Consider the following 24,593-nt stretch of genomic DNA (forward strand, 5'->3'; position numbering starts at 1 on the left):
GATGCTAGGGAGTGTTCTAATTTCATTCTTTTACATGTAGTTGTCCAGTTTTCCCAGCACCACTTTTTGAAGAGGCTGTCTTTTCTCCGTTGTATATTCTTGCCTCCTTTATCAAAAATAAGGTGACCATATGTGCATGGGTTTATCTCTGGGCTTTCTGTCCTGTTCCATTGATCTATATTTCTGTTTTTGTGCCAGTACCATACTGCCTTGATTACTGTAGCTTTGCAGTGTAGTCTGAAGTCTGGGAGCCTGAGTCCTCCAGCTCTGTTTTTCTTTCTCAAGATTGCTGTGGCTATTTGGGGTATTTTCGGATTCCATACAAATTGTGAAATTTTTTGTTCTAGTTCTGTGAAAAATGCCATTGGTAGTTTGATAGGAATTGCACTGAATCTGTAGATTACTTTGGGTAGTAGAGTCATTTTCACATTGTTGACTCTTCCAATCCAAGAACATGGTATATATCTCCATCTGTTTGTATCATCTTTAATTTCTTTCATCAGTGTCTTATAGTTTTCTGCATACAGGTCTTTTGTCTCCTTAGGTAGGTTTATTCCTAGGTATTTTATTCTTTTTGCTGCAATGGTAAATGGGAGTGTTTCCTTCATTTCTTTTTCAGATTTTTCATCATTAGTGTATAGGAATGCAAGAGAGTTCTGTGCATTAATTTTGTATCCTGCTACTTCACAAGACTCATTGATTAGCTCTAGTAGTTTTCTGGTAGCACCTTTAGGATTCTCTATGTATAGTATCAAGTCATCTGCAAACAGTGACAGCTTAACTTCTTGCCCAATTTGTATTCCATTTATTTCTTTTTCTTCTCTGACTGCTGTGGCTAAAACTTCCAAAACTATGTTGAATAATCGTGGTGAGAGTGGACAACCTTGTCTGTTCCTGATCTTAGAGGAAATGGTTTCAGTTTTTCACCATTGAGAACGATGTTGGCTGTGGGTTTGTCATATTTGGCCTTTATTATGTTGAGGTAAGTTCCCTCTATACTTACTTTCTGGAGGGTTTTTATCATAAATGGGTGTTGAATTTTGTCGAAAGCTTTTTCTGCATCTATTGAGATGATAATATATTTTTTCTCCTTCAATTTGTATATGGTTTATGACATTGATTGATTTGTGGATATTGAAGAATCCTTGCATTCCTGGAATAAACCCCACTTGATCATGGTGTATGATCCTTTTAACGCGCTGTTGGATTCTGTTTGCTAGTATTTTGTTGAGGATTTTTGCATCAATGTTCATCAGTGATATTGCCCTGTAGTTTTCTTTCTTTGTGACATCTTTGTCTGGTTTTGGTATCAGGGTGATGGTGGCCTCATAGAATGAGTTTGGGAGTGTTCCTCCCTCTGCTATATTTTAGAAGAGTTTGAGAAGGATAGGTGTTAGCTCTTCTCTAAATGTTTGATAGAATTCACCTGTGAAGCCATCTGGTCCTGGGCTTTTGTTTGTTGGAAGATTTTTAATTACAGTCTCAATTTCAGTGCTTGTGATTTGTCTGTTTATATTTTCTATTTCTTCCTGGTTCAGTCTTGGCAGGTTGTGCTTTTCTAAGAATTTGTCCATTTCTTCCAGGTTGCCCAATATATTGGCATATAGTTGCTTGTAGTAATATCTCATGATCCTTTGTATTTCTGCAGTGTCAGTTGTTACTTCTTTTTCATGTCTAATTCTATTGATTTGGGGGTTCTCAAAGACTCAAGAAAAATCTTGATGAGTCTGGCTAATGGTTTATCCATTTTGTTTATCTTCTCAAAGAACCAGCTTTTAGTTTTATTGATCTTTGCTATCATTTCCTTCATTTCTTTTTCATTTATTTCTGATCTGATGCTTATGATTTCTTTCCTACTTCTAACTTTGGGGTTTTTGCTCTTCTTTCTCTAACTGCTTAGGTGTAAGGTTAGGTTGTTTATTTGAGATTTTTCATGTTTCTTGAGGTAGGATTGTATTGCTATCAACTTCCCTCTTAGAACTGCTTTTGCTGCATCCCATAGGTTTTGGGCCGTCGTGTTTTCTTGTCATTTGTTTCTAGGTATTTTTTGATTTCCTCTTTGATATCTTCAGTGATTTCTTGGTTATTTAGTAGCATATTGTTTAGCCTCCATGTGTTTGTATTTTTTACAGACTTTTTCCTGTAAATGATATCTAGTCTCATAGTGTTGTCATCAGAAAAGATACTTGATACAATTTCAATTTTCTTAAATTTACCAAGGTTTGATTTGTGACCCAATATACAATTTATCCTGGAGAATGTTTCATGAGCACTTAAGAAGAAAGTGTATTCTGTTGTTTGGGGATGGAATGTCTTATAAATATTAATTAAGTCCACCTTGTTTAATGTACCATTTAAAGCTTGTGTTTCCTTATTTATTTTCATTTTGGATGATTTGTCCATTGGTGAAAGTGGGGTTTTTAAAAGCCCCTACTATTACTGTGTTACTGTCGATTTCCCCTTTTATGGCTGTTAGCATTTGCCTTATGTATTGAGGTGCTCCTATACTGGGTGCCTAAATATTTACAATTGTTATATCTTCTTCTTGGATTGATCCCATGATCATTATGCAGTGTCCTTCTTTGTCTCTTGTAATAGTCTTTATTTTAAAGTCTATTTTGTCTGATATGAAAGTTGCTACTCCAGCTTTCTTTTGATTTCCATTTGCATGGAATATCTTTTTCCATTTCCTCACTTTCAGTCTGTATGTGTCCCTAGGTCTGAAGTTGTTCTCCTGTAGACAGCATATATATGGGTCTTGTTTTTGTATCCATTCAGCCAATCTATGTCTTTTGGTGGGAGCATTTAATCCATTTACATTTAAGTAATTATTGATATGTATGTTCCTATTACCATTTTCACTGTTTTGGGTTTGTCTTATAGGTCTTTTCTTTCTCTTGTCTTTCCTGCCTACAGAACTTCCTTTAGCATTTATTGTAAACCTGGTTTGCTGGTGCTGAATTCTCTTAACTTTTGCTTGTCTGTAAAGGTTTTAATTTCTCCATCAAATCTGAATGAGATCCTTGCTAGGTAGAGTAATCTTGGTTGTAGGTTTTTCCCTTTCATCACTATAAATATGTCCTGCCACTCCCTTCTGGCCTGCAGAGTTTCTGCTGAAAGATCAGCTGTTAACCTTATGGGGATTCCCTTGTATGTTATTTGTTGCTTTTCCCTTGCTGCTTTTAATATTTTTTGTTTGTATTCAATTTTTGATAGTTTGATTAATATGTGTCTTGGAGTGTTTCTCCTTGGATTTTCCTGTATGGGACTCTCTACGCTTCCTGGACTTGCTTGACTATTTCTATCCCCATGTTAAGGAAGTTTTCAACTATAATCTTGTCAAATATTTTCTCAGAGCCTTTCTCTTTCTCCTCTTCTTCTTGGACCCCTATAATTTGAATATCTTGGTGCATTTAGTGTTGTCATAGAGGTCTCTGAGATTGTCCTCAATTCTTTTCATTCTTTTTTCTTTATGCTGCTCTGTGGTAGTTATTTCCACTATTTATCTTCCAGTTCATTTATCTGTTCTTCTGCCTCAGTTATTCTGCTACTGATTTCATTTTTAATTTCATTTATCGTGTTGCTCATCATAGTTTGTTTGCTCATTATTTCTTCTAGGTCCTTGTTAAACGTTTCTTGTATTTTCTCCATTCTATTTCCAAGATTTTGGATCATCTTTACTATCATTTCTCTGAATTCTTTTTCAGGTAGACTGCCTATTCCCTCTTCATTTGTTTGGTCTGGTGGGGTTTTAACTTGCCTCTTCATCTGCTGTGTGTTTCTCTGTCTTCTCATTTGTTTAACTTACTGTGTTTTGGGTCTCCTTTTGCCAGGTTGCAGGTTCGTAGTTCCCATTGTGTTTGGTGTCTGCCCCCAGTGGATAAGGCTGTTTCAGTGGCTTGTGTAGGCTTCCTGGTGGAGGGGACTGGTGCCTGTACTGTAGTGGGTGGGGCTGGATCTTGTCTTTCTAGTTGGCAGGACCACGTCTGGTGGTGCGTTTTAGGGTGTCTGTGGACTTATTATGATTTTAGGCAGCCTCTCTCCTAATGGGTGGGGTTGTGTTCCTGTCTTGCTAGCTGTTTGGCATGGGGTGTCCAGCACTGGAGCTTGCTGGCTGTTGGGTGCAGCTGGGTCTCTGGGAGAGCTTTTGCCAATTGATATTACGTGGGGCCTGGAGGTCTCTGGTCGTCCAATGTCCTGAACTTGGCTCTCCCACCTCAGAGGCTCAGGCCTCACACCCAGCTGGAGCACCAAGACCCTGTCAGCCACGGGGCTCTTGATGTCTGTTTTCCTTCCTGCTACCTTCCTTCTCCCCCTCGCTTAGAATCCTTGGGCAGCCATCCTGTCACGGAGTCACCTGAGGGCTGGGCGTTGGGTCTGAGTCACGTGGGGCGCTGGGTGCTCCTCTTCTCTGCTCTGGAGCGCAGTGTCAGGGGTCTCGAGTGGCGTCTGAGGCCCAGGTTATGGATTCCACCCAGATTTACATCTGGGCCCCCCCATGCAACTTTCACTCACTCCACTCTCATCAACAAACTTTCCTCCCACACCCCACTTCTTCCAGAAGCTCATTCAAGTTTCAAAATCCAAAAATCGTTCAGCATTTTCTCTGTTACATTGCCACGATCACTTCAATGAGGAGTTTAGAGAAAGAGTATGTAAAACATGTGGGGTTAACATATTGTATTCATATGACAGTCTGATTTATTAACTTTCCCCTTGTTTTCCTGACTACATTCTTTCCACCAGTTTCTCAACTGGAGTAATTCTCCATGTAAGAAATTTCTAGATACAAATTCATTTTATGACAATCTTTTTTTTTTTTAATAAATTTATTTATTTAAGTTTGGCTGTGTTGGGTCTTCATTGCTACGCACAGGCTTTCTCTAGTTGAGCAGGGTCTACTTTCGTTGCGGTGTGTGGGCTTCTCACTGCAGTGGCTTCTCTTGTTGCAGAGCACGGGCTCTAGGCATGCGGGCTTCACTAGTTGTGGCTTGTGGGCTCAGTAGTTGTGGCTCATGGGCTCTAGAACACAGGCTCAGTAGTTGTGGCACATAGGCTTAGTTGCTCCACTGTATGTGGGATCTTCCCAGACCAGGGCTCAAACTTGTGTCCCCTGCATTGGCAGGCAGATTCTTAACCACTGTGCCACCAGGGAAGTCCCTGATAATCTTTTTCACTTACTTCAATCTATAGCTTTGAACAAATTTGAAATTTCTACATGTAATGCATTTTGTCATGTATTTACTCAATACTTCGTTTTAAAAATCCTTATGGATTTCTAAGTGACTAAACCACTCTGTATTTATCTTGTTAGGCTGAATTGGCAATAGAAGATATTTTGGAATACATGTGCTTTTCAGCATGTATTTCAGGCTCCTTTTATACTTTTGTTCCTAGCATCTGCTTTATTTTGCTTATTGTTACCATTCCTACTTAAAGTACATAGTTTATATTCTTTAGCTTCTTCAGTGTCATTTCCATTTTCTCAGTTTGGAAATTTATACATGGTTCTTCAAGTCAGGACTAACATTTTACTTTAAGCTATATGACGCTTAAATTGAGCTGCCTGGCTGCTGTTTCTTCAGCTTTTACAGAAAGCAGCCTCTTGGCAAACAAAACTCAGCAAAATATTGGACACTTAGTAGCAGTTTTGTCTCAAGGATCAGATAACTTTCTGTGTGGGAGATAGAATGGGGGGAAATGTGTCACCTAGGTTAGACATTCAGGCTGTTGTACACAGTGGCTGTTACCACAGTTCTCTCTTTATAACCAGGTTGCACGCACATACATGGGTGCTACGTGAGATTGGTGGGTGACTCGCCTTTGTTGGGAGTCCGGAGGTCCATCTGCACCCCAGTCACCCACCTTTGTCTCCTGTGAAACTAGCTCAATTCTCCCAAACCCTACATGCCAGCAGTTAATTCCAATAACTTAAAAAAAAAAATCTAGTTTTAACGTTTATAGAAATTTAAAAAGTTTACAGAAATTTGTTGGTGAGGTAATGCTTTCAAAGATTTCTGTCGAGTCTCAGCTGAATCTTCTTTTTGTCCACCTCACAGCAGTTTTAGGAAATGTTCAGCAGCTGGAAGTAAACTGCGGCAGAAAAAGGGAAATGTCTGCCACAGTCGTTGCCCTTAAAATCAGAGGGGGAGTCAGCATGAAGCACAGCCTGGGCTTCGGCCCCCAAGAGAAGCAGAGAGAGAGAGGGAGACCGAGGGCCAGAAAGGGGACAGACTATCAGAGAGCGGGGAGATCAAGGACCCAGGGGAAAATAGCTCCTCTCAACTCTCATAATGCCTGCCAGTCTCTTGCCAGGAACCTGTGGGTGTGTGAGTAGTGAAGTTGTCAGGGACCCAACAAGACTTCCCTCCTCTTCTGGCGGGAGGAGAGGAATCAGAGAAGCTTTAGCTGTTGCCAGCCTCTGTTAATAACTTCACCTCATCTCAGATCTTTGGCTATCCAGAACCTCCTTCCTCCTGTTATTCTTCCATACTAACTCCAGAACCAATTTTGGTTGAAGTGAACTTACCCAATCCATATTTACACTGCTTATAATTAGGGCTTGCCTTTTCAACACAATCCTGTTGTCTCTGTCATCCCTTCCCTGTTTCCTCTTGCACCTCAATTCCTTTCAGGAAGGAACACACTGGCCCATGTAGTTAGGCCTGAGAGCCCTGAATGAAAATGTTTAGCTTGGAGGGAAGAGGTGAGGCGAGAGAGAAAGATACATGAGGAATCTTTGAAATTCTCTCTTTCTTTATCCTTCCAACTATGTGCAGCCGTATAGCGTGTACTAACTTAGTTAGTACTGAAGCAGGGCCATTTTAAGACTTTCATAGGACTTTGACACTTTTAATTTTGGGAACTCCATCACACATCATGGCAAACATATTAAAATGCACCCATGTCTCACATTACATATGTATTTTTTGTTGCAAAAACCTTCAAGTGGATTTTATAATTTTGCCTTTAAATTTTACTTGGCTACTGGTAATGCATGGAATATACATTTGCCTATGATTTCTCAACATACTCAGGAATCTGACCAAAAAATTATTTCTAATAGCATCAAATTTCATGAATATTTAAATTTAGCAATTAATGGGGTTGGCATATGTTGTGTTTTGTAGATATTTAATTTAAATTTATTAATTTTAGTTTTGCAATTTTCTTATCATATTTTTGAAACAATATTCATTTTCCAAGCCCCTGGACTTCTTCCAGTTACCTGGAAAACTTGGAGGCCTGGCACTGAGACTAATGAAAGAACTTCCTAGGAAGAGGCATAGGCAATGCAAAGGTGCTGGGAGAGGAAAGAGCTTGGCTCATTGGGGTAGAGTAGGAAGAACGATGTGGTTGGGCAGGATTGAGTGAAAGGCAGGGAGGCAGGAGAGGCTGACCAGGTCAGGCCACCCAAGGCCTACCACGAAGCTTTGTGAACCACTGTCCATAGAAAGTAACTACCTCAGCCTATTAAATTTCTTTTTCAACGAGCCAGACATACCTTGAATCTAGATCATGAAAGGCAGATTTCTGTTATTAATTTGTTTAGTGGTACGTTCTCCTACTTCTGAAATCTCACGTAGCCACTTAGTCTAAAGGGAGATTTTTAGGAAAATCTAACTTTGGAGAAATAAATGACTCAAAAGTCAACCGTTTGGACATGAATCTGGGAACATGGCCATTTTATTCATTCCTTTGGCAGGTCCTAAGCCTCTGTTCTCCAATATATATTTTCAAGTGGTCCATCAGCCTGTTCCTTGCAACACTGCAAGCATATGTGGATGACACTACTGGCCTCTGAGCTTAGCTCCTTCTACTGCTTCTCCTATTATCATTACCATCTATGCTCACACAGCAGTTACAATTATATTAAAAATATGATTACATCACTCCCTTGCCTCAATTTATTTACTGGGTTCCCATAACACTTAAAATAAAATCCAAAGTCTCTCTGTTGCTCTATAAGGCCCTAACATAATCTATCAATAGTTCCTTGCTTGCCTCAGGACCTTTGCTCTTGCTGTTTCTGCCTGTAATGATTTCCTTGCACACTTTCAAATCAGTGTTTCTTTCTCATATTCTGGTCTCTACACTCCCAGGAAGGTTTCCCTAAACATTTTACCTAAAATAGTCTCACTCTCCACTTATGTCATCTAACATTCCATTCCTTTATCCTCACAGCAATTACCACTATCTGGAATATTATTACAAATTTGTTTACTTGCTCACTTTTGATTTTCTCCCTAGAAAATAAGCTCCACAAACAAAGGGCTTTTCTATCTTCATCTTTAGTACCAAGTGCTATACCTTCAGGACAAACAGCACTTGTAGTGCAATCAATAAACAGTTGAATGTATAAATTAGCCTATCAACAAATGAAAAATTTCATGTAAAAGGATGAAAAAGCCTAATAAATAGGATTTATTTTAGAAAGTCATTTATAAATTTATTTGGGGGTATATTCAATTATATTACCAATTTTATAGAGGCATTGATTCCCCTGGGTACTGAAAATACTTTCTTCATAGCTGTTGAAAATAATAGTGACTTTTCAGTTTGTCACTCAATGTATTTACCTTATCTATTTGCTAAGCTTCCTAATCACTTGCTGAGAAATGGTAGTTGAAGTGGCTCTTGGGAGCCAGTTCACCCCAACTGACTTTCTTCAGCAGCACAATTTGGGTTGATTTATTATTCTAATAGTTTTTGTAAAAAATAATCCCAAGAAGACTCTAGGCTTACTAATAAACAATTTAAGCTGACAAAATTTCTATGTAAATTATGGGTTGATGTTCAATGAAAGAAAAATCCTAAAGATATTTACTTGGCTATCATTTTTATTCTATAAGCAAATTCATTTTATAAAGGGATAGTTATAAATTTGTTTCTCTTGTGACCTAAGGGATCAAGGCTGTCCAAAGTTTCAGCAGGGCACTAATCCAACCTCTCCTTTGTTAATGTTTACCCATGACACATTCCTTGTATTAGTATCAGGCAACCTCCTTGACTATTTTCATGAGACCAGTCCAAAGGAATATAGATCTGCATGTAGAAAAGACTCTTGACTCTTAACCCCCGCAAATACATATTCCTATTTTTAAAAATTAACCAAAAGGTAGCAGAAGAAAAGGTAGATCTCATTAAAAAGTGTTTTGCCCACTGCTTGCTAAATGTCTGTTAGATCTGCCTGTGGGCTTGACAGTCCCCACAAATGCATGTCAGGTTTGTGCAAGCATGAGCTCTGAAGGGATTTTTCTAGGCCAGTTAGGAAATCTTTTTGTGTTATCCATTACTACACGTTACTGTTGATTCTTGATGGTTCTTATAATCTAGAAGTACCTTAACAACTACTTTATAGCTCCTCTTGTACAGCTTAAAACACATTCCACTCATTGTTCAGTTCTGCTATATTATTATATGACTATTATATAATGCTAAATTATTGATTTTTTTCAATTGGTAATAGAGCCACAGTACTATTTCCTACCTTTTACTGCAAGTGAATTGTGTTTAATTTGTATTATGAGATAAAAAGGCTTTTAGGATCCTTTTAGTCTGGGATTTTCCCCTAGGCAACTCTTGCTTCTCATAAAATATACAAATTCTTTTTTGTTGTGCATGTTTATAGATGCCCCATGAGATATGAACATATATTTTTTGAATCCAGTTTTGTTGAGATATAATTGCCATATGCCATTGTATTAGGCATACAACACAACGATCTGATATATGTATATGCTGCAAAATGATCACTGCAATAAGTTTAGCTAACATCTATCACCTCACAGTTACAAAATTTTTTCTTGTGATGAGAACTTTTAAGATCTACTCTCTTAGCAACTTTCAAATATAAAATACAGTACTGTTACTTACAGTCATAATGCTGTACATTACATCCCCAGAACTTATTAATCTTGTAAGTGAAAAGTTTGTGCCTTTTGACTCACTTCACCCATTTTGCCCATCTTCCACCCCCCACCTCTGGCAACCACCAATCTCTCTATCTATGAGTTTGTATTTTTTCAAAGTTCATCCATGTTGTCACAAATGGTAGAATTTCCTTCTTTTTTATGGATGAAAATACTCCATTGTATGTATCACACTGTCTTTATCATACATTCACACATTGATGGACGCTCTTGTTATCTCTGTGTCTTGGCTATTGTAAATAATGCTGCCACAAACATGGGGGGGGAGGAACAAATATATTTTCAAGATAGTGATTTCATTTCTTTCAGATACATACTCAGAAGCAGAATTGCTGGATTGTATTTTTAATTTTTTGAGGAACCTCCATAAAGTTTTCCATAATGGCTGCACCAATTTACATTCCCACCAACAGTGCACAAGGATCCCCTTTCGCGACATCCTCGCCAATACTTGTTATTTCTTGTTTTTTTGATAATAGCCACTCTAACTTGTGTGAGGTGATATCTCATTGTGGTTTTGATTTGCATTTCCCTGATGATTAGTGATGGTGAGCATCTTTCCATGTACCTGTTGGTCATCTGTACGTCTTCTTTGGTAAAATGTCTATTTAGATCCTTTGCCCATTTTTTTTTTTTTTTTTTTTTTGTGGTATGCAGGCCTCTCACTGTTGTGGCCTCTCCCATTGCGGAGCACAGGCTCCGGACACGCAGGCTCAGCGGCCATGGCTCACGGGCCTAGCTGCTCCGCGGCACGTGGGATCTTCCCGGGCCAGGGCATGAACCCGTGTCCCCTGCATCGGCAGGTGGACTCTCAACCACTGCGCCACCAGGGAAGCCCCCATTTTTTAAAATAATTAATTAATTTATTTATTTTTGGCTGTGTTGGGTCTTCGTTCCTGTGTGAGGGCTTTCTCTAGTTGCGGCAGGCGGGGGCCACTCTTCATTGCGGTGCGCAGGTCTCTCACTATTGCAGCCTCTCTTGTTGTGGAGCACAGGCTCCAGATGCACAGGCTCAGTAGTTGTGGCTCACGGGTCTAGCTCCTCTGCGGCATGTGGGATCTTCCCAGACCAGGGCTCAAACCCGTGTGCCCTGCAATGGCAGGCAGATTCTCAACCACTGGACCACCAGGGAAGCCCTGCCCATTTTTAAAATTAGATTGTTTAGGGGTTTTTTTTGGCTAGTGAGTTGTTTGAGTTCTTTATATATTTTAGATATTAACACCTTATCAGATATAGGATTTGTAAGTATTTTCTCCCATACTGTAGGTTCCCGTTCCATTTTGTTGACAGTTTTCTTTGCTGTGCATAAGCTTTTCAGTTTAATATAGTCCCACTTGTGATTTCTGCTTTCATGGCCTTTGCTTTGGTGTCAAATGCAAAAAAATAATTGCCAAGACCGATGTAAAGGAGCTTACTGCCTATGTTTTCTTCTAGGAGTTTTATGGCTTCAGGTCTTATGTTCAAGTCTTTGATCCACTTTGAGTAAATTTTTGTGTGTAGTTTTGTGTAGTCCAGTTGTTTTCTTTAGTGTTTGGCTGTTCAGTTTTCCAAACACCATTTATTGAAGGGAGTCCTTTCCCTATTGTATATTCTTGGCTCTTTTGTCAAAAATTAATTGATCATATATGGATTTGTTTATTTCTGGGCTCTCTTTTCTGTTCTCTATTGATCTACATGTCTGTTTTTATGCCAATACCATACTGTTTTGATTACTATAGCTTTGTAATATAGTTTGAAACCAGGGAGTATGATGCTTCCTGCTTTATTCTTCTTTCTCAAGATTGTGTTGCCTATTTGAGGGTCTTTTGTGGTTTTTATACAACTATTCGGATTGTTTCTTCTATTTTTGTGAAAAATGCCACTGGAATTTTGATAGGGATTGCACTGAATCTGTAGGTTACTTTGGGTAGTATGGACATTATAACAATATTAATCATTCCAATCCATGAGCACTGATTATATTTCCATTTTTCTGTGTCTTCTTCAATTTCTTTCATCAACGTCTTACTGTCTTCAATGTACAGATCTTTCACTTCCTTGGTCAAATAGGCATTTTATTCTTTCTGATGCAATTGTAAATGGAATTGTTTTCTTATTTTTTCTTTCTGGTAGTTCACTGTAAACATATAGAAATGCTATTGATTTTTTGTGTATTGATTTTGTATCCTGCAACTTTGCTGAACCTGTTTACTAGTTCTAGCAGTTTCTGTGGAGTCTTTAGTTTTCCTATCTATAATGATATAATATCACATCATCTGCAAATAAAGACTGTTTTACTTCTTCCTTTGTATTTTGGAGACTTTTGTCTTTCTTGCCTAATTGCTCTGGCTAGGACTTTCAGGACTATGTTGAATAAAAGTGGTGAGAGTGGGCATCCTTATCTTGTTCCTGATCTTAGAGCAAATGCATTCAGCCTTTCATCATTGAGTGGGCTTGTCATAGATGGCCTTAATTATGTTGAGGTATGTTCCCTTTATATGTACTATGTTGAGAGTTTTTATCATAAATAGATTTTGAAGTTTGTCAAATGCTTTTTCTGCATCTATTGAGATGATCGTATAATTTTTATCTTTTATTTTTTTAATTTTATTTATTTTTCTACAGCAGGTTCTTTTTAGTTATCTATTTTATACATATTAGTGTATATATGTCATTCCCCATTTCCCATTTCATCCAACCACCACCACTACCCCTGCCACTTTCCCCACTTGGTGTACATACGTTTATTCTCTACATCTGTGTCTCTATTTCTGCCCTGCAAACCGGTTCATCTGTACCATTTTTCCAGGTTCCACATATATGCATTAATATACGATATTTGTTTTTCTCTTCCTGACTTACTTAACTCTGTATGACAGTCTCTAGATCCATCCACATCTCTACAAATGACGCAATTTTGTTCCTTTTTAGGGCTGAGTAATATTCCATTGTATATATGCACCACATCTTCTTTATCCATTCATCTGTCGATGGGCATTTAGGTCGCTTCCATAACCTGGTTATTGTAAATAGTGCTGCAATGAACTTTGGGGTGCATGTGTCTCTTTGAATTATGGTTTTCTCTGGGTATATACCCAGTAGTGGGATTGCTGGATCATATGGTAATTCTATTTTTAGTTTTTTAAGGAACCTCCATACTGTTCTCCATAGTGGCTGTATCAATTTACATTCCCACCAACAGTGCAAGAGGGTTCCCTTTTCTCCACACCCTCTCCACCATTGGTTGTTTGTAGATTTTCTGATGATGCCCATTCTAACTGGTGTGAGGTGATACCTCATCGTAGTTTTGATTTGCATTTCTCTAATAATTAGTGATGTTCAGCAGCTTTTCATGTGCTTCGTAGCCATCTGTATGTCTTCTTTGGAGAGATGTTATTTAGGTCTTCTGCCCATTTTTTGATTGGGTTGTTTGTTTTTCTAATATTGAGCTGAATGAGCTGTTTATATATTTTGGAAATTAATCCTTTGTCTGTTGATTCATTTGCAAATATTTTCTCCCATTCTGAGGGTTGCCTTTTCGTCTTGTTTATAGTTTCCCTTGCTTTGCAAAAGCTTTTAAGTTTCATTAGGTCCCATTTGTTTATTTTTGTTTTTATTTCCATTACTCTAGGAGGTGGATCAAAACAGATCTGCTGTGATTTATGTCAAAGAGTGTTCTTCCTACATTTTCCTCTAAGAGTTTTATCGTGTCTGGTCCTACATTTAGGTCTCTAATCCATTTTTAGTTTATTTTTGTGTATGGTGTTAGGGAGTGTTCTAATTTCATTCTTTCATATGTAGCTGTCCAGTTTTCCCAGCACCACTTATTGAAGAGGCTGTCTTTTCTCCATTGTATATCCTTGCCTCCTTTGTCATAGATTAGTTGACCATAGGTGCGTGGGTTTATATCTTGGCTTTCTATCTTGTTCCATTGATCTATATTTCTGTTTTTGTGCCAGTACCATATTGTCTTGATTACTGCAGCTTTGTAGTATAGTCTGAAGCCAGGGAGTCTTATTCCTCCAGTTCCGTTTTTTTCCCTCAAGACTGCTTTGGCTATTCGGGGTCTTTTGTGTCTCCACACAAATTTTAAGATTTTATGTTCTAGTTCTGTAAAAAATGCCACTGGTAATTTGATAGGGATTGCATTGAATCTGTAGATTGGTTTGGGTAGTATAGTCATTTTCACAATATTGATTCTTCCAATCTAAGAACATGGTATATCTCTCCATCTGTTTGTGTCATCTTTGATTTCTTTCATCAGTGTCTTATACTTTTCTGAGTAGAGGTCTTTTGTCTCCCTTGGTAGGTTTATTCCTAGGTATTTTATTCTTTTTGTTGCAATGGTAAATGGGAGTGTTTCCTTCATTTCTCTTTCAGATTTTTCATCATTAGTGTATAGGAATGCAAGAGATTTCTATGCATTAATTTTGTATCCTGCAACTTTATCAAATTCATTGATTAGCTCTAGTAGTTTTCTGGTGGCATCTTTATGATTCTCTATGTATAGTATTATGTCATCTGCAAACAGTGATAGTTTTACTTCTTCTTTTCCAATTTGTATTCCTTTAATTTCTTTTTCTTCCTTGATTGCCGTGGTTAGGACTTCCAAAACTATGTTGAATAAGAGTGGCGAGAGTGGACATCCTTCTCTTGTTCCTGATCTTAGAGGAAATGCTTTCAGTTTTTCACCATTGAGAATGGTGTTTGCTGTGAACCCATGTCATATATGGCCTTTATTATGTTGAGGTAGGTTCCCTCTATGCTCACTTTCTGGAGAGTTTTTATCATAAATGGGTGTTGAATTTTGTCAAAAGATTTTTCTGCATCTATTGAGATGATCATATGGTTTTTAATTCTTCAATTTGTTAATATGGTGTGTCACACTGATTGATTTGCATATATTGAAGAATCCTTTCATCCTTGCAAATAATTCCACTTGATCATGGTGTATGATCCTTTTAATGTGTTGTTGGTTTCTGTTTGTTAGTATTTTGTTGAGGATTTTTGCATCTGTATCCATCAGAGATATTGGTCTGTATTTTTCTTTTTTCTAGTATCTTTGTCTGGTTTTGGTATCAGGGTGATGGTGGCCTCATAGAATGAGTTTGGGAGTGTTCCTTCCTCTGCAATATTTTGGAAGAGTTTGAGAAGGATGGCTGTTAGCTCTTCTCTAAATGTTTGACACAATACACCTGTGAAGCTATCTGGTCCTGGACTTTTGTTTGTTGGAAGATTTTTAATCACAGTTTCAACTTCATTACTTGTGATTCGTCTGTTCATATATTCTAGTTCTTCCTGGTTCAGTCTTGGAAGGGTATACTTTTCTAAGAATTTGTCCATTTCTTCCAGGTTGTCTATTTTATTGGCATAGAGTTGCTTGTAGTAGTCTCTTAGGATGCTTCACATTTCTGCAGTGTCCATTGTAACTTCTTTTTCAATTCTAATTTTATTGATTCCTCTCCATCTTTTTCTTGATGAGTCTGACTAAAGGTTTATCAATTTTATTTATCTTCTCAAAGAACCAGCTACTAGTTTTATTGATCTTTGCTATTGTTTTCTTCGTTTCTATTTCATTTATTTCTGCTCTGATGTTCATGATTTCTTTCCTTCTATTAACTTTGGTTTTGTTTGTTCTTCTTTCTCTAGTTCCTTTAGGTGTAAGGTTAGATTGTTTATTTGAGATGTTTCTTGTTTCTTGAGGGAGGCTTGTATTGCCATAAACTTCCCTCTTAGAACTGCTTTTGTTGCATCCTGTAGGTTTTGGATCGTCGTGTTTTCATTGTCATTTCTCTCCAGGTATTTTCTGATTTCCTCTTTGATTTCTTCAGTGATCTCTTGGTTATTTAGTAACATACTGTTTAGCCTCCATGTGTTTGTGTTTTTTTAAAGTTTTTTTCCCTGTAATTGATTTCTAATCTCATAGCATTGTGGTTGGAAAAGATGCTTGATATGATTTCAATTTTCTTAAATTTACTGAGGCTTGATTTGTGACCCAAGAGGTGATCCATCCTGGAGAATGTTCCATGTGCACTTGAGAAGAAAGTGTAATCTGCTGTTTTTGGATGGAATGTCCTATAAATATCAATTAAACCTATCTGGACTATTGTGTCACTTAAAGCTTGTGTTTCCTTACTAATTTTCTGTTTGGATGATCTGTCTGTTGGGTTAAGTGAGGTGTTAAAGTTCCCCACTATTATTGTGTTACTGTTGATTTCCTCTTTTATAACTGTGAGCAGTTGCTTTATGTACTGAGCTGCTCCTATGTTGGTGCATATATATTTATAACTGTTATATCTGCTTCTTGGATTGATCCTTTGATCATTATGCAGTTTCCTTCCTTGTCTCTTGTAACATTCTTTATTTTAAAGTCTATTTTATCTGATATGAGTATTGGTACTCCAGCTTTCTTTTGATTTCCATTTGCATGGAATATCTTTTTCCATCCACTTTCAGTCTGTATGTGCCCCTAGGTCTGAAGTGGGTCTCTTGTAGACAGCATATATATGGGTCTTGTTTTTGTATCCATTCAGCAAGCCTGTATCTTTTGGTTGGAGCGTTTAATCCATTCACGTTTAAGGTAATTATCGATATGTATGTTCCTATTACCATTTTCTTAATTGTTACGGCTTTGTTTTTGTAGGTCCTTTTCTTCTCTTGTGTTTCCCACTTAGAGAAGTTCCTATAGCATTTGTTGTAGAGCTGGTTTAGTGGTGTTGAATTCTCTTAGCTTTTGCTTGTCTGTAAAGCTTTTGATTTCTCCATTGAATCTGAATGAGATTCTTGCCGGGTAGAGGAATCTTGGTTGTAGGTTCTTCCCTTTCATCACTTTAAATATGTCATGCCCTCCCTTCTGGCTTGTAGAGTTTCTGCTGAGAAATCAGCTGTTAACCCTATGGGAGTTCCCTTGTATTTTATTTATCATTTTTCCCTTTCTGGTTTCTAAAATTTTTCTTTCTTTTGTTTTTGCCAAATTGATTACTATGTGTCTTGGTGTGTTTCTCCTTAGATTTATCCTGTATGGGAGTCTCTGTGTTTCCTGGACTTGGGTGGCTATTTCCTTTCCCATGTCAGGCAAGTTTTTGACAATAGTCTCTTCAAATATTTTCTCTGGTCCTTTCTCTCTCTCTTCTCCTTCTGGGACCCCTATAATGCGAATGTTGTTGTGTTTAAGAGGTCTCTTAGGCTGTTTTCATTTCTTTTTATTCTTTTTTCTGTTGCCCAGCAGTGAATTCCACCATTCTGTCTTCCAGATCACTTATCCGTTCTTCTGCTTCAGTTATTCTGCTATTGATTCCTTCTAGTGTAGTTTTCATTTCAGTTATTGTATTGTTCATCTCTGTTTGTTTGCTCTTTAATTCTTCTAGGTCTTTGTTAAACATTTCTTGCATCTTCTCGATCTTTGCCTTCATTCTTTTTCCAAGGTCCTGGATCATCTTCACTATCATTATTCTGAATTCTTTTTCTGGAAGGTTGCCTATCTCCACTTCATTTAGTTGTTATTCTGGGGTTTTATTTTGTTCCTTCATCTGGTACATAGCCCTCTGCCTTTTCATCTTGTCTATCTTTCTGTGAATGTGGGTTTTGTTCCACAGGCTGCAGGATTGTAGTTCTTCTTGCTTCTGCTGTGTGCTCTCTGGTGGATGAGGCTACCTAAGAGGCTTGTGCAAGTTTCCTGATGGGAGGGAATGGTGGTGGGTAGAGCTGGCTGTTGCTCTGGTGGGCAGAGCTCAGTAAAACTTTAATCCACTTGTCTGCTGATGGGTGCGGCTGGGTTGCTTCCCTGTTGGTTGCTTGGCCTGAGGCAACCCAACACTGGAGCCTACCTGGGCTATTTGGTGGGGCTAATGGCGGACTCTGGGAGGGCTCATGCCAAGGAGTACTTCCCAGAACTTCTGCTGCCAGTGTCCTTGATCTCACAGTGAGACACAGCCACCCCCTGCCTTGTCAGGAGACTTTCCAACACTAGCAGGTAGGTTTGGTTCAGTCTCCTATGGGGTCACTGCTCCTTCCCCTGCATCCTGATGCGCACACTACTTTGCACGTGCCCTCCAAGAGTGGAGTCTCTGTTTCCCCCAGTCTTGTCAAAGTCCTGCAATCAAATCCCGTTAGCCTTCAAAGTCTGATTCTCTAGGAATTCCTCCTCCCGTTGCCGGACCCCCAGGTTGGGAAGCCTGATGTGTGACTCAGAACCTTCACTCCAGTGGGTGGTCTTCTGTGGTATAAGTGTTCTTCAGTTTGTGAGTCACCCACCTAGCAGCTATGGGATTTGATATTATTGTGATTGCGCCCCCTCCTACCATCTCAGTGTGGCTTCTCCTTTGTCTTTGGATGTGGGGTATCTTTTTTGGTGAGTTCCAGTGTCTTCCTGTCGATGACTGTTCAGTTAGTTGTGATTCCGGTGCTCTCGCATGAGGGAGTGAGCACACGTCCTTGTACTCAGCCATCTTGAACCAATCTCTCTCTTTCATTTTATTAATGTGGTGTATCACTTGACTGATTTTCAGATGTGGAATTACCCTTGTGTCCCAGGAATAAATCCCACTTTATCATGGTATATATTCTTTTAATGTGTTGTTGAATTAGATTTGCTAGTATTTTGCTGAGGAGTTTTGTATTTATGTTCATCAGGAATCTTGGTCTGTAATTTTCTTTTCTCATGACACCCTTGCTTAGTTTTGGTGTCAGAGAAATGCTGGCCTTGTAAAATGGGTTTCGAAGTATTCCTCTCTCTTCTATACTTTTTGGAGGACTTTGAGAAGAACTGGTATTAATTCTTAGAATGTCTAGTAAAATTCACCAGTGAAGCCCTCTCTTTATCTTTTGTGTATCTACTCTGAGTTTTTACTTTGTGGATACCATGAGGTTTATATAAAACATCTTACATTTGTAACAGTCTATTTTAAAGTGATAACAACTTAAGTCAAATGCACACTAAAGCTCTACATTTTTACCCCCCTCCACAATGTTTCATGTTTTAGGTGTCATAATTTACATCTTTTTTATCTTGTTATCTGTTAACAAATTATTATAGTTACAGCTATTTTTTTTTACTATTTTTGTCTTTTAACCTTCATACTAGATTTATAAGTGATTTACTCACTACCACTACAACATGAGAGTATTTTGAATTTAACTACATATTTACCTTTAGCAGTGAGATTTACACTTTTATATCTGTTCCTGTTATTAACTAGAGCCCTTCTGTTTCAGCTTGAAGACTGTCCTTTATCACATTTCTTGTAAAGCCCATCTAGTGGTGAACTCCTTTAGCCTTTTCCTGTCTGGAAAACTCCTTATCTCTTCTACTAAAACGAACTGCCAATTCTAATATGCTATGATGACCATACCCTCATAGTTTTACACATTTTGAAACCAAAACTCTAGATCATATGACAGGAATGTCCTTTCCACCTGTATACTTAGCTAGTCTACTAGATAAGACAGAGGAACGTAAATGTCCCTTGGTATTATCACTAATAGTATTAGTCAAATAATCTTTAATAAATCTCAATTAAAATAATTCCCTTAGTGATCTTAAAATATATGGAAGAGGCTTTAAAGACTATTTTTAGAACACAAAGCAGACAGGTTCTGATTTCAGATACTATGTATGGAAGAAAGGAAAGTACTACAAATAATTAAAGGCAATTCATTTCCCCATGGAAAAATGTGCTCTAAGATGACATACTGTAAAGTGATTTATAGCATATTGACTGTAGTTCTTCTAATGAAAAAACAATTGTCCAAGTTTTCCCTGGAGAACACTCTCAGTAACAACAATCCATGCTCATGGAAAGCCATGAGTTAGAAAATGAGAACCAAATGAACTCTCAGCTGGCAAAAGCCAACAATAATTAATTTAACACCAGTCATTTGTAGAGAACGTGTAGACATTTCAAAATTTCCCTTGAGAAAAACAGGTCATTGAATGGCAGAGGCCACATATTTGAATATGTTCAAAGAATTTTAACTTAATAACATGCTCCAAAGGTTTTACATTAAAAAAACCCTTGTTTTTAGGACTAGGTAGTTTTGATAAATAGTTGGTCAATATCATCATTTGAATTTCAGTATTGTAATAAGTGTTTCTGAAAAACAGCGCTAAAGTGAGTTCACACTGAACTTGGAACTTGGACTATATATTCTTCAACAGCAGCAGAGAGAAAACGGTGTCATTAAATGGGGCTTTATTCTGATTCATTGGCTAAGAAAATGGGAACAGTTTGAAATCTTCCATGTTGTTTCATTTTAATGAGCAGAGAGCATTTTTCATGTCCTTATTAAAGCGGTTAATGTGTTTCTCTAGTCTCATTATCACCACCAGAGTATAGTCTCTGTTGTTTCATAACCAAGACAACTCCTTTTCGTTTCAGAGAAGTCAAATTTGATTGCTCACATGTGGCTGTTAATAAAACTCCTGTGGCGCTGCTCAAGGTGCCCATGGGGATTGTACAATTATTTATATTTTCTTATGGTTTTCTATAATTATTGCGATTGTACTTTCACAGAGTAAATGTATCTCCACCAATTAAAGCAGTGGTGGGTTAAGAATATTCATCAGACTTGTGTGAAAGGATATTGTTCTTAGGGTTTTGCAAAGCACAGAAATTAAACTGCTGTTATCATGTATTCAACCCAAGTGTTAAAATTAAAATGCTCAGCAACTTTGGAGTTTATCTGAGCAGATGTTAACTATTTACGAAAAAATAAACATTATACAGGACTTGCATTCATGATATGATTCTTTGTTGTATTCAAAGTGCTGGAAAGAAAAACTGCTACACAAACTTGGGGGATAGTTTATGGTATATGACCAATTTGGATTATTGTTAATTCAGGTCAATTTAAAATTGCAGAACCATAAAATTCCAAGAAATCTCATTTTGCTTTACATCTTTGTATCTTATTTGCTTCACCCCTTTATTTTCTTTGAAGACTCCAGTACTAAGAAACAGCATGCATAAAAATAAGCATCTGAGGCTATCAACTAGAAAACACACAATATAACCTTTCATATTTTGTCATAGAGAAATTTCATTCTATCCAGTCTGACAGTGCTTGCAGCAAAAGTGATCAGCTGTACTTCCATGCCATTAGCTGTCATTTTGATGCTAGAATTTTCGCCTGCTGTGTGTGAGATGTGACTGTCCATGCACAATTCCCATCAAAGGTAATTTTATGTGCAATGGTGTGTAAAATTTACCTCTAATTATGATAAGGTCACTGATGGGTCAGTTATGATATGTTCTAGGGAGACAATTGCAGTGAATAGCTTTTGGCAAGATTCATCTGGAGAAATTAAATTGGTCTGACCATGACTCAATAGAAAGTAAAAGACTCTTAGAAAATTATTCCTCAATCATGTTTAAAGTTCTAAAGGAACCCAAAGAGGGGCAGTTTGCACAGTGGTGAAGGTCGTGAGTTTTGAAATTATACAGACCTGAGACTTAACCTAGGATCTCTATGCCTAGAAAGTCCTATCTGATCTGGCTTCTGCATATCTCTTGGCTTCTATTTCTGACATTCACTCCCTCATTACCTGGGCTCCAGCACCATTGGCCTTCCTCCTGGTTTTTGAACATGTCATGGTCACTCATGCTTTGGGAGTCTTTGCACCACAGAGTTTCCTGTAGTTGTACGCTCTTCCTTCAGATCTTCATGTGCCTGGAACTTCCTGCTCTTTTACTTTCCAATTAGTGGAATGTGTTGTTTCCACTCTCTGAACTACCCAAACACAGCCTCCTCGTCTCTATCTAAAGTTGCCACCTCCTAACTAGGTAATCACTATTGTGTCATCCTACTGATGTTCTTGAAGTACTAATCATAGTCTTAAGTTATTTATTTACTGCTTAATGTATAATTAAGTTTGCATCTGACGATAGGGAGAAAAAAAAATCTAAGAATGAAAGGTATCTTGACTAGGAAATCCCACACTCTTGAAACCCCACTGACATTAACCATACAAGTCACTGGTCCAATATTGCTTGATAAAATGGACTAAAAAGAATATCTTTGGGTTGGAGAAACTTCTTGGACTTTATGTAAGACAGCATGACAATAAAACACGTGATGAGGAATTTTTTTAAAATAGTCATTAGAGTGATTTCACTTTTCACTATGATCATGATGGACCTCCATGAAGAGAGAATATGTTAGTCACTTTAGTTATTAACACTTCTTGAAGAGGGTTTTTATATGTAATGGTGGGAAAATGAAAATTTGAGATGAATAAATATAGTGAAATTTTATATTTATTTAAATCTATCAGTGTTTTGTTTTTAGTCTTCTTTCCCAAGGTAACTTACTTATAGACATAACAGCGACTTTTCAAATGGTTCATGTTCAGCTAATATTTGTCAACAAATGACTAAGTGCTGGATGGACTGGAAGATCATCTTTGGGTTTCAATCCTTAATGCAAATTGTAACAATAACCACAAGAACAAAGATGAAATCCTTACCAAAGGGTCCAGTCGTGGCCACAGTACGGCTGAACATTTCCAAGGTAGAATCCCAGAGATTGAGTGACCTCCACAAGATTGGTAAAGTCAAGACTAATGCTATTGAAAAGTACAGATGTCATGATAATCTCATCAATAGCCCATACATCCTCTCCCTGGGAAGAATGATATGGTTGCCACCATCTGAACTGAATTCCAAACTGTCTTGCATCATCTGGTAATTCTACAGAGATTATTCTAAAGGAGAAAATAGAAGTAAAAATTCAGGTTACTTTGATTATCTTAAAATACAAACATTTAAAGCAGGATCTTTTCTTCCTACAGTATAATATTTGAAAAAAATAATTTTCCCACTATGACAAACATTCTTGAGATTTCCAATTTCCTGTCTGACTCCAACAAAGTCTTCTCAACACATCTAAAACTGTGACTTTGCTTGCACTCAGCTGCTCTCAGAAAAGCTAACTCAATAAAACATAGTTGTCAATGTGGCAGGATTTGCCTAAGTCTGGTAAAGGATCTTGGGCAGCTTGTTACACACATTATACTTTTGGGCTGGTTGGAACCATGGCACTTCCTCATTCCCATGAGTTCAGCATAGTGTGCGAGGTCACTTGCTGTGTCATGGTGGCTGTGACAGTAAACCTGTATCTGACAAATGGGGAAGAAAATTAAGAGTAGTATCTAATTTCCAGGAGCAATCATTGTACACAGCAGCAGGAACTATATATTAATTGCCACTGCAATGACATCTGCTTGAAAGCTCCATAAATCATAGTACCATGCTGCTCAAATCCGTACACAAGGTGCGATGCGAAACAAATGGCAAATGGAACATTTATCTCCATCAGTGTACAATTATACACCAGGAGAGGTGTTTGCAGTAAATGTACACTGAAGGGACTGAATCTTCTTCCTAGTGAGCAAAGAAAAACTCCCTAAGACAGGTGACTAGCTGGATAACTTAGAAATAAATTATTTAAAAACTTCAATGTCTAAGGCTGGATTTACTGAGAAATTAGATTGATTTTCATATTTGTATTATGTTCATCTTTAGTTATTACACAAAGAAACATTAAATCACATCTTGAAAATGTAATTTTTTGCATACTGAAAGTTATTAAAAGTAATATCTATTTTTACTTTAAATAATCTGCATATGAAAATATGAGGTGGAATAACACGATTATCACCATTGATTATATAAACAGTAAAAAATTGGTAGGACTTTTTGTAATGTGAGAAAACATACTTTTTAAATGATGAGAAATCAATGTTCAAATACAGAAATATAAATTAAAAAACATTTCTTAAACTAAAAAGACATAGCTATAACAGGTTTATGATTTTTTTAAGTACTTTCCACAATCTGCTGAATTTTTTTAACCAATGTGAGTTTATTAAAAGAAAAGTACTTATTAAAAACTTAATTATTTCAGTAATTTTCACTTTAATTTTCTAAATATTTATTTATTAAATAATTAAATAATATTTATGTTTACATATCAAATATAGAATAAAATAAACTATATTCAAACTGGCTCAACAATGAAAACATCATGCATTAATTTAATAATTTAATTTGCATTATGTTATTAGAAAATTATAATTTTCTTTTAATATTAATAATTTTAAAAGCAGTTACTGTTCTCTCTGATGAAAGTAAATATAATATTAAAAATTAACAACTGAGAAGTAGAATTTTTCGTGCAACTTTAAAGGAAAATAAAGTGCATATGTGTGTGAGAACAGTAACTGAAGTGCCCAATATTTTCCCCAGCAGAGATGTGAAGACTGTGAGTCTGTAGTCAGACTCTTGGGTTAAAGTATGCACTTTGTCACCTCATGGTTGATAACTCTGCAGCTTAAGTGAAGGTATTTAACTTCTATGTGCCTTAGCATCTTCATCTGTGAAACTGGGATAATAATATCCTCATGGCAAAGTCAGAGACTTTTTTCTATTTTTCACTATTGTATCTTAGCACCTAGAATAGTGTCTGGCATATAAAAAGAGTAACTTCTTGCTGCATAGATGAAGTACATATTATCAGTATACCCTGACAGAGGTTCAAACACAGAGGCACAAGGAGGTTAAAGATTTTCTTTTAGGTTAAGCAGCTTTTAACTGACAATGCCAGGCTATGGACCTAGGGAACATGGCTCTAGAGTCTGCATCTTTTACCCCTACGTTATATCTTGGAGTGGGGTGGGAGTCTCTG

The 24,593-nt window shown here is 37.3% G+C and overlaps 1 protein-coding gene across 2 annotated transcripts in view; it reads right to left on the minus strand.

Moving 5' to 3' along the window:
* The window catches only part of RELN (reelin), a 527,392-nt gene that overhangs the window by 136,413 nt on the left and 366,386 nt on the right, over positions 1-24,593 (minus strand). For both annotated transcript variants that reach the window (XM_022554391.3, XM_089917770.1), the window contains exon 20: positions 22,375-22,611. In XM_022554391.3, coding sequence (XP_022410099.1) covers positions 22,375-22,611 — 237 coding nt within the window. The remainder of the gene's footprint in view (positions 1-22,374; positions 22,612-24,593) is intronic.

This window comes from Delphinapterus leucas, chromosome 9 (assembly GCF_059928025.1).
Source record: "Delphinapterus leucas isolate spDelLeu-1000000601 "Yukka" chromosome 9, BTC_Dleu_Yukka2, whole genome shotgun sequence".
Classification (NCBI taxonomy): domain Eukaryota; kingdom Metazoa; phylum Chordata; class Mammalia; order Artiodactyla; family Monodontidae; genus Delphinapterus; species Delphinapterus leucas.